Below are 10,946 nucleotides of genomic sequence, written 5' to 3'. Positions count from 1 at the left end.
AGAGAGAGAGACACAGTGACAGAGAGAGAGACAGTGACAGAGAGAGAGACAGGACAAGAGTGAAATAGCAAGATGAGGCCAATTTCAGGAACTGCAGTTTGGATAAATGCAACGTATTACATTTTAGTAAAACAAACAAGGACAGGATTTATACAATAAAGTAGTGCTTTCGGTAATGTTGCAGAACATATTGACCAAGGGGTTCAGGTTCATGTAGGTGGTTAAGAAGACATTTAGCACACTTGCCTTCATTGTTCTGACCTTTGAGTACAGGAGTTGGAACGTCATGTTGAAGTTGTTCAGGACGCTGGGGAGTCCTCTTCTGGAGTACTGTGTACAGTTCTGGTCGCCCTGTTAGAAGGAGGATATAATCAAGCTGGAGACCATTCAGAAAAAAGGTTTTACCAGGATGCTGCTGGGAGTTGAGTTATAGGGAGAAGCTGGATAGCTGGAACATTTTTCCCCTGGAGCAAAGGACGTTGAAGAGTGACCTTATGAACCTTTATAAAATCATGATGGGAATAGAGAAGGTGAATGGCAGATGAATTTTTCAAGATTGGGGGCATATTTATAAGGTGAGAGGAGAAAAATTTACAAAGAACATGAGAGGCTACTTTTTATTGTTACACAGTGGCTCATGCGTGGAATGCACTTCCTGAGGAAGTGGTGGATGTGGGTACAGTTACAATGTTTAAAAAAAGGAAGGTTTGGAGGTATGTGAACCAAATGCAAGTAGGTGGACCAGTTTAGTTTGGGATCATAGTGGACATGGACTGGCTGGACCAAAAGATCTGTTTCCATGCTGTATGACTCTATGCAGCTAAAAGAATAAATACAAGAGCAACTGAACATAGAAACTTACTCCAATAAACCATCCTTCCACAACTGTGACATGGTCACAATAGTGGTCTTTCATGGTCCTGGAATTCATGCCTAAGATGGGAACACCACCACAAAGGATGCATTGGTTTACAAGATGACAGTTCATCATCCTCAAGACAACCAGAGATAGGCAATAGAAACAATTTTGCCAGTATCACCCTCAGCATCACCATATGGTTTGAATTTTTAAAATCTTCCTAACAAAACACTTTCAAAGTTATTTCAAATGACAATAAGCACAACAGCAATCAGGCTGAATACTATTCTCGGATTAAATGGGATTTCCAAGATATTAGGAGGTTGACAGCAAACTACTGGACCACTCCCAGACTTTATACTTTGGCTGCAATCCAAAAAAATTGAAATGGAGAAAACTGTTGTCAATAAACCAATATAAATTATAAATTTATTTGTTGCTTCCATAGGATGCAAGCCACTGACTCAGCTTGTGCTTGTCACCTATCTTTTACTACCCTTGTGAATGTGGCAAGCCACCTTTGAGAGGTCTGCAGGCCACGTGGTTTGGGACACCCACAGTTGTTAGAAAGGAGTTCAAGGGTTCTGATCCAGCAATAGTGAAAGCATGTCTTGATGGGGAACATACAGATGATGGCATTCCTATGCATCTGCTACCCTTATGTTTCCAGATGGTAGAAAACACATTTCTGCATTTACTGTTAAGAGGAGCCCTGGTGAGTATCTGCAGTGCTTAGCTGGTACATATTACAGGCAGTGGGAGTCAATAATGGAGGGAACACAAAGTTTGAAAATGGTAAAAAAACAGAGCTGCCAATCAAATTAATGGTTTTGTCCCAGATCATGTCAAATTTCTTGAGTATTTTTGGAAGTACACTTATCCAGATAGGTGGAAAGTATCCCATCACATCCTGACTCACAAATTGGGGATAAGCTTTGGGGAGTTAGGAAACAGAATTCCTAACTTCTGACCTGCCCTTGTAGTATTTATGTAGAAGGTGCAATTCAGTTTCTGATTAATGGTACACTTCAGAATGTTTATAGTGAGAATTCAGCCTTGGTGATAGTTAGATTCGGTTGTTGGAGTCAGTCGTCATCAAGTGCTTGTTTACCATGACTACAACTTGACACTGATTCACCCAAATCCAAGAGTGTGGTGCTGGAAAAGCACAGATGGTTAGGCACTATCCGGGGAGCAGGAGAATCAACGTTTCAGGCACAAGCCCTTCATCGGGAATGAGGCTTGTGGCTGAAAGGGGGGGCTGAGAGATAAATTGGAGGGGGGATGTGGGGCTGGGGAGAACGTAGTGAGAAGACGATAGGTAGATGAAGTTGGGGATGAAGCTGACCAACTGTACTTTTCCAGGACGACACTCTTTGTCTCTGATCTCCAGCATCTACAGTCCTCACTTTTGCCTGATACACCCAAGCTTGAATGTTGTGCCGATCCTGTTGTTCATGTCCAGTGCTTCACTATCTGAGGGGTTGGGAATGATGCTGAACACTGAAATATTTTTACTTTGATCTTCAAACGGGAAGAACATCAATGATAAAGCATTTGAAGATGTTTAGGGCAGGGACTCTATCCCAAAGAACTCCACTAGTGATGTCCTGGTGCTGAGATAATTGGAATCATACTTGATGCAAAAGGCAAATGGTTGCAGTTGTAGAGGCTAAACAAGAGAGTTGCCCTGATTTCCATTGACTCTAGACTTTCTTGGGCTCTTAAATATCACACTCAACAAAATGCAACTTTGATGACAAGAGCAGTCACTTTCATTTCAGTCTCTATGGAATTCAACTCCTTTAGTCCACATTTAAATCAAAGCCAGGAGAAGGTCAGGAATAGTGTGGCCCTGACCGCAGTGAGAAATAAACCTTGAAAACTACAGCAGTTCAAGAAAGCAGCTCACCAATATCTTCATCTCACCAATAAGGAAAAGCAATAAATACTGGCCCAGTCAGTGACACCCACTTCCCGTCAGTGAAAAATTTTTTTAAGAAGCACAGTCAACAACTTCCATCATTTTGAGAGTTGATTGATAGAGCAGCCACTGGCAATAGTTCTGAAAACTTGTGCTCGAGAATTAGTCACATTCGAGCTAGTCTAGTATATGTACAATACTGGCCACTACTTGGCAATGTGGAAAATTTTCCAAGTACATTCTGTCCACAAAAGCAGAACAAATGTCAGAATGTTATTAGAGTTTACAGTCTTTGCAGTATCTAGTTTTTTTAGCCAAGTGAATCGAGTTGGCTAAAGTCTAGCATCTTTGAAACTGGAGACCTCAGGAGCAAGCCAAGATGGAATATCTAGCAGTTTTGGCTGGCCTTCCCTCATTAAGGAGGGCATACAATTTGTGCAGCTTCCTTCTCCAGGTGGCTGTTCAATTGTCCTCTAACATCCATGACTGGATCTGACAGTGCTCCAGAGCTTAGATCTAATCTGATGGTTGTGGGACAGCTAAACTCCATCACATGGAGCTCTTGCTGTTTGACATACCTACAGCCCTGTTGCAGCTTTACTATGTTGACAAATCATTCTTATGATATGCTTGGTGCTACTTCTGGCATGTCCTCCTGCATTCTTCATTGAACCAGGATTGATAGTGTTTTGACAGCATTGGTAGAGGGAGGGATTTGCTGGGTCATAAGATCACAGTTTGTGATTGAATAGAATTTTGTTGCTGATGGTCCATAATACTTCATGGATATCCAGTTGAATTGCTAGATGTGATAAACTCATGGTAAAGCAACAAGATGAGAAATAGTTTACATTATGACTATATTGTGATCACCCCGATCAGTTATGGGCCATGGACAAAAGTGTCTGACAGAGAAATCGGCATGGATGAGGTGAAATTGACTTTTACTTTTTGCTGGTTCTCTGACCACCAGCGATAGAACAATGTCCTTTAGTGAATGAATGTATTCCACCAGCTGTTGTGATGAGATTGGAGCCCATGCCTCACAGCATTAGCCGACAGCTTTCGTAAAAATTCATTCACAGGATGTGGGCAACACCGGCTGGGCCAGCGTTAATCGCCAATTCTCAGCTACCTTCCAGAAGATGGTGGTGCAGTGTCTTCTTGAAACACTGTTATCCATTTGGTGTAGATTTACCCACAAAGCTGTTGAGGGAGTTCCAGGATTATGACCCAGTGACACTGAAGGAACAGCAATATATTTCTAAGTCAGAATAGTGAGTGGGTTGGAGGGGTACTTGAGGAGTGGCATTTCCTTGTCCTTCTAGATGGTCATGGAAGGTATTGTTGGGGATGCCTTGGAGAATTTCTACAGTGTATCTTATAAATGGTAGGCACTGCTGATACTGACCATTGGAATGAAATGTTGGGACTAAATGTTTATGGGTGTGGTACCAAATAAGCAGGTTGCTTTGTCCTGGATGGTTTCAAGCTTCTTGAGGTTTTGGACTGCACTCATCCAGACAACTGGGGAGTATTCCATCAAACTGCTGGCTTGTGCCTTTGTCATTACAATACCATTTCTCCCAGCTTTAAACTAAATGCATATATTTCAAGTTATCTTTGAATGCCATATCAGTCATGAAGATGGCTAATCACAAGATGGTTGTGCCACGATTATGTCATTTAACTAATATAGGAGTGTCTTGGCCAAAACTCCACGAATAAGAGCATTATTGTTACCCCATAGGAATTTAAGAATTTAAAAGATGGCACCAGTAAGTGGTCACATTTGTATAAAACACTGAATTAATAATTTTATTTAAAAGAAGGAAACTTACCCACTTGACGCAGTCTGATTTATGATAATTCAATCCTACACTAATGGAATTGGCTGTTAATTAGTCTCCGAAGTGGCCCATTAGCCACTCTAAAGAATGCCAGCAGTTGAAAATTTAAAAAAAATGTTGCACTGCTAGTTTCTCAGGGCAGCAATGGACAATAAATACTGTGTCAGTCCACACTCCAGGAATGAATAAAGAACTAACACCAAGTCAAATCTCTGAATTGTCCTTAGTGAGGACTTTGATACAGCTTGATTTCATTAAGGTGGCAAAATACTTGATGGTCAACAGTCAGTACAGCAATTGGCAATAGAGGGTTAGTTCAAAGTTAATATTATTGGAAATATAAACAATTACACAGTCAATGGATATGATTACCATTTTGATATTATAAATAAGAAAGAGCTAATCAAAAATAATCTGCTCAAGAAATTGTATTGCAGGGAACAAATGAGAGATTCTCAAATCAATGCAGCAACATTTAGACAACCATGGCCTAGTTGCTTTAAACAATGTTAGCCTCTGATTCATTTCATGCAAGTAACTTGGGAAATTATGTCCAATCAAATTGCACAAACTAAATGCTTAGAGACGACCTCCAAACTTTAAGCAGATCATTGAAGCACTGCGACTGCACTTGTTATCCTCTAGTCTTTGCATACAATTATTAATCAACAAAAAGCAAGCAAAGGAAGAGACTATAAATTCTGAATTTTAATCCAATTTCTGCATTAGAGGAAAATAATTAACAGCTTACATAAAATCTGCACTTGCAGAATGAACAGAGACCAGAAATAATGGATGTCAAGCAACATTGTTTTTAATTCAGTAAATGAAAAAAAGTGTCCGAGAAACTCAAAAGGCCTGGCAGCAACTGTGGACAGAAAGAAAACCCAGAGCTAACAGAGTTCAATATGAAACTTCTTCAGAACTGAAGAGAAAAGTGGAAAAGTGAGGGGCATTATACAAGGATGTTGCCAGGTATGGAGGGTTTGAGTTATAAACCAAGGCTGGATAGGCTGAGACTTTTTTTCCCACTGCAGCAAAGGAGGTTGAGGCGTGACATCAAAGAAGTTTATAAAATCATAAGAACTATAGATAGGGTTAATGGTAGGTGTCTTTTCCTGAGGATGGGGGATTTCAAGATTGGGGGGCACATTTTTAAGATGAGAGAAGAGAGATGTTTAAAAAAAAGGCATGGGGGCAAATTGCTCCCCCCAAGAGGGTGGTCCACATGTGGAATGAACTTCTTGAGGAAGCAGTGGATGTGGGGACAATTACATGAGTAGGAAATGTTGGAAGGGATATGGGCCAGAAGCAGGTAGGTAGGACCAGTTTAGTTTGAGATTATGTTCAGCATGGACAGAAAGGGTCTGTTTCTTTGTTGTATGACTCTGACTGTATAGAAAAAAAGTGAGGAGGAAGAAATTAAATGGAAATGTAAGTCAGAAAAACATTAAAAAGAACAGCCAGATTAGAGACCACGTGGTGAGAGGAGGCATGACAAAGAAAATGGAGATGGAGTTCATGGACAGAATCTGTTGAACTCAATGTTGAGTCCTGAACACCTAAACACAAAATGAATGCTGCTCCTCCAGCTGGTTTTGGGCTTTACTGGAACACCACAGCAGGCCTTGGACAGAAATGCGAGCGAGAGAGAGAGTAAGAAAGATGGTATTTCAATAATTTCCAGTTTTCTACCCTAAATGCCTCTTCTTCACTAGGGACGCCCAACCTCTCTGCACCTCCATCTCTCACTAGGTCAATCTGAGGGCTCTCTGGTTCTGCCTAAATGGATGAACAGTCACATTTATCACCCCGCTCCTTTCCCTGGATGAGTTTGTTCTCTCATTGAACTGTTTCTCTTTTAAGTTCTCTCATGTCATCCAAATAAAAAAGGTGTGGCCACAGTTTTACAGTCTTTTGTGTTAGGTTGCAAACATTCCTTTGTTCCATCCTATCAGGACCCCTCCACAACACTGGGGGGGGGGGGGAGAAAGAAAAATTAAATTTTCTTCCAATGTCCATAATTTTTTCACCATCCACTGACCAGCATTTGACTCTTGCCTTCCCTGACTCAAGTCTACGTTTCTGGGTATATGCTGTCCAGCAATATTCATTACAAACACACCAACTCTCAGCTAGTGGAACTACAATTAATAACACCCAGCTTCCTGTTAAGGTTCCATTTCACTCTAAGTTTCTTTGTTACACCTATTCCAGTACCACTACCTTGCACAACAGTGCTTCCAAAATTATTTGTTACCATAACTGAGGATTCTCCTCCATTGTGCTGGAAAGCAGCCTCAACTGTATCAGACCAATTTCTTCAACTTTTGCCCTCACCCTTCCCCATGCTGTGATGGAGTTCCCCTTCCCTTTCAAGTCTCTATAGGTACAAGATCACACCCTGCCATTTTTGCCACCTCCAGTATGATGCCAGCATCACACACATTCACTGCGCGTCCCACCAGCATTAAGTGACCATTTGCTTTCTGTCTTCTTAGTCCACTCTTCTATACACCAAATCCTGTTAACCACACAGGATAGGGATTTGGATCTCCCATGGAAAACAAGAAAGGCACATAGTGGTATAACATAAATCTCCTATTTACCAGAAAGGACAAGTTTTGTGTCAGACCTGTCAATAGTGAAACAGAAAAATTAAAAGGAATAAAAAAAAAAGGGAATCCAAGATGGTGGCAATCTAAGAAGATCACACGGCAGAGTTCTGCATCACAGCATAAGCGGGACAAACCTTTAACCTGCCCAACCCAGATCATCGCGATATCTTGGAATGCCGGAAAGATCGTGGAGTCCCAAGAACCTTCTAAAAATCAACTGACTTGTGTTTCCAGCTGTCCAGAGAGGCCGAAAAATGGAGGAGGAGTACCCGAGGCCGGGTCTGCAGTTCAGGCTGCAGGATCCTAACAGTTGATTACTTTCCAGGCACTGGTGAACGAGCTCACAAAATCTCACAAGATGCTGGGGAAACAGACTGAAGAGAAGCTGGCTCCAATTTCTTGCTCATGGTGTAGAAGCATGAGCAGCAGCTGGGAGACCTGGAGAAGAGGGTGGATGAGGTGCAGCACAGGGTCACAGTGGTGGAAGCTGACGCCAGTTCATCCAAGGATAGGATCCAAGCCCAGCAACACAGGTCCGTAATGTGCACGACCAAGTAGATGACCTTGAGAACAGGGGCGGAGAAAAAAACATTTGGATCATCAGTCTGCCGGAGGGTAAGGAAGGTGAGCGGCCTGCAGAATTTGTTGAGGACTGGCTGCTGAAATTCCTTGACTTGGGAGGCTGGCATGAGAGGATTGAAGATAGAGAGGGCTCACCAGGTCGCAGTGTGGAGATTGGGTCTGGGTCAACATTCTGGTCCGCTCCTGGTGCGGTTCCATCATTACCAGGATAGAGAGAGTGTCATGGAGGCTTCCAGAGTCCAGGAGAAGGATCCAAAGGCCCTAATTTACGAGTGCTTTAAGATCATGTTCTTTCAGGACTTCTCATTGATGATGATCCAGAAATGAAAATCTTGCGACGGTGTTAAAAGACTGAGGAACTTGAGATCCAGTACTCTGAGGTATTTGGCGCTGCTTCCATACATCTCTTTGACACGGAGAAGCAAGAGACTTTGTGGACAAACTAACATAATTTGAACAATTTTAGTATGTATATATAGAGTTGTTTGGTTTGCTTTTATTGTTTTGTAAAAGAAATGGAAGAAGTCCGGTTGGAGCATTATCTTTTTTTTCCCCCCTCTATTGATAATAATTCGGTTTAAACTATGTTTGGCAGTAGTTGAGATGTAAATTTTCAATTGCTAAGTTAGGATATACCAAAGGACAGTTGGGGTATCTATTTCCCATTTATTTTTAAAAAGGATTTTCTTTATTCATATTGGTATTCTATTGGTATTCATCTGCTTGTGTTTGCGGTCCGGCTCTAGCTGGGAGAAGTGAAGGTGGCTGGGATAGCTAGATGCCTACTTATGGGCAGTTTGGGATGGGTAGTTGGCCCCTCTGGGCAGGGGTGAGCTCCCCAGCTCAGCGCTGTTGGCACTACATATGCTGGTTTGTTTTCTGGTTTTTGTTGTTTTTAATTTTCAATAGTTTTGTAGATTTGTTAATTGCCGGGTTTTAGTTTACATTGTTTTTAAGTCTGATGGATCCTGTTACATGAAGGCTCAGCGATTTGTGGTTCGAGTTCCTGCTCTCTGGAATTTAAATGTTATTGCAGGAGGTTATGGCTAATGACTTGATTAAATGGTGCACCTGGAATATCAAGGGAAGTCACTCACTAATAAAGAGGAAGAAAGTACTTTTGAGTCTTAGAAAGGAAATTGCTTTTTTACAGAAGACACACTTGGATGACAAGGAGCATCTGAAATTACAGCAAAATAGCTTTGACAGAATTTATTTTTCATTATTTAATACCAGAAGTAGGGGAGTGGCTATACTGGTTAGGAAGAATCTCCCATTTAAGTTGTTAGTGTGTGTTAAAGACACACACAGGAGATTCGTAATTCTAAAAGCCTTGATAAATGGGGAAGAACACAGTTTTTTTAAATGCTTATCACCCTCCAACTCATTTGGTAGGTGCCTTTTCTAAACTGATAAGTCTCGAGTCCCGGCACATCATTATAGGGGGAGATTTTAACTGTCTCATGGATCCTACAGTAGACAAGTTGCCCAAAGGTCCCTCGATACCCTCAGTACAAATTAAACAGTTAGTAGGTCTGCATGGGGAGTTAGGGTTGGTGGACATCTGGAGGCATCGCCACCCTACAGGTAGGGATTTGATGATTTTCTTCACACAGATGTCACACTAGGCTTGATTTTTTTCTGACCCCTGCGGTAACCCTGGATTTGGTGGTATCTTGTACGATTAGTAATATCACTATCTCTGACCATGCTCCAGTGTATCTTATAGTTAAGACTAAGGACTTTTCAATGGGTTCAAGGTACTGGCGAATGGATTTCTTTATCCTCAAGGTGGAGTATATCTCTCGGGAATTTCAGGCGTTCCTAGACATCAGCATAGGTTCGATTGGTAGCTCACTCGTTCTCTGAGAAACTGCCAAAGCCAATGCTGGGGGTTAGTTATTTCATATTCCGCCAGTAGGAAGTGACAGAAGGGTGAGCAGCAATGCCTCCTTGAAGCACGGTTGGAGGCAGCCAAGGAGGCCTACTTTGACAAACCCTCATTGGTCAAACTACAGAGGATTATGGCGCTGTGGTCTGCACTGAATTTCATGCTCACGCAGATGGCAAAGAAGGAGATGGCTTTTACACGAGCACGGTGACAAGCCAGGCAAATATTTAACATATCTTGCCAGAAAAAGGAGTACCCCACCAGCCATTACAGCGATTAGGAAAGGATCTGGGAACCTAATATGTGTTTCTAAAAGGATTAATGTGTCGTTCCAGAGATTTTACTCTGTTATACAATTCAAGGATTGTGAGGAGGGGTAGGCCAAAATGGTATCTTTTTTTAAAGGACCTGAAGCTCCTGGGTATGACTCTCAAACAACAATCCTTTCTCAATGCCCAATTATCAGAGCAAGAAGTGCAGGAAGCTGTGAGGCAGTTTCAGAGTGGAAAGGCGCCCGGTCCTGACGGACTTCCCAGTGAATTCTATAAGGAATTTATAAATATACGGTCAGGCCCGATGCTCAATATGTTTAATGATTCATACAATCATGACTGTCTCCCACCATTTCTGAGAGAGGCCAATATTTCACTTATCCTTTGAAAAAAAAAAGAGAAGGACCCAAAGACTGTGCTTCATACAGGCCCATTTGACTCTGAAATTAGATTAGATTAGATTACTTGCAGTGCGGAAACAGGCCCTTCGGCCCAACAATTCCACACTGACCCGCTGAAGTGCACCCACCCAGACCCATTCCCCTACATTTATCCCTGCACCTAACACTATGGGCAATTTAGCATGGCCAATTCACCTGACCTGCACATTTTTGAACTGTGGGAGGAAACTGGAGCACCCGGAGGAAACCCACGCAGACACGGGGAGAACGTGCAAACTCCACACAGTCAGTCGCCTGAGGTGGTAATTAAACCCGGTCTCTTGCACTGTGAGGCAGCAGTGCTAACCACTGTGCCACCGTGTGGACTTTAAAATCCTCTCAGACTCTGGCTTTAAGGCTGGAGACTGTGTAACCTTCTAATATTAAAGAGGATCAGACAGGCTTCATAAAGGGTCGCAGAGCCTCCAATAATGTTAGGAGGTTGCACAATGTATTTCAAGCATGTCAAAACAGGGATTGGTGATTCTCCAGATGCAGAGAAGACATTTG

General features: G+C 42.1%; 1 protein-coding gene across 1 annotated transcript in view; it reads right to left on the bottom strand.

The window, feature by feature from the left end:
• Positions 1–10,946, bottom strand: part of g2e3 (G2/M-phase specific E3 ubiquitin protein ligase) — a 78,967-nt gene that overhangs the window by 32,796 nt on the left and 35,225 nt on the right. Inside the window, exon 10 of the mRNA XM_043698495.1 lies at positions 307–351. Within this exon, the coding sequence (XP_043554430.1) occupies positions 307–351 (45 nt within the window). The remainder of the gene's footprint in view (positions 1–306; positions 352–10,946) is intronic.

Source organism: Chiloscyllium plagiosum, chromosome 10 (genome assembly GCF_004010195.1).
Source record: "Chiloscyllium plagiosum isolate BGI_BamShark_2017 chromosome 10, ASM401019v2, whole genome shotgun sequence".
Classification (NCBI taxonomy): Eukaryota; Metazoa; Chordata; class Chondrichthyes; order Orectolobiformes; family Hemiscylliidae; genus Chiloscyllium; species Chiloscyllium plagiosum.
The sequence above is the reverse complement of the archived record's forward strand: the minus strand, read 5'-3'. Positions and strand labels throughout refer to the sequence as shown.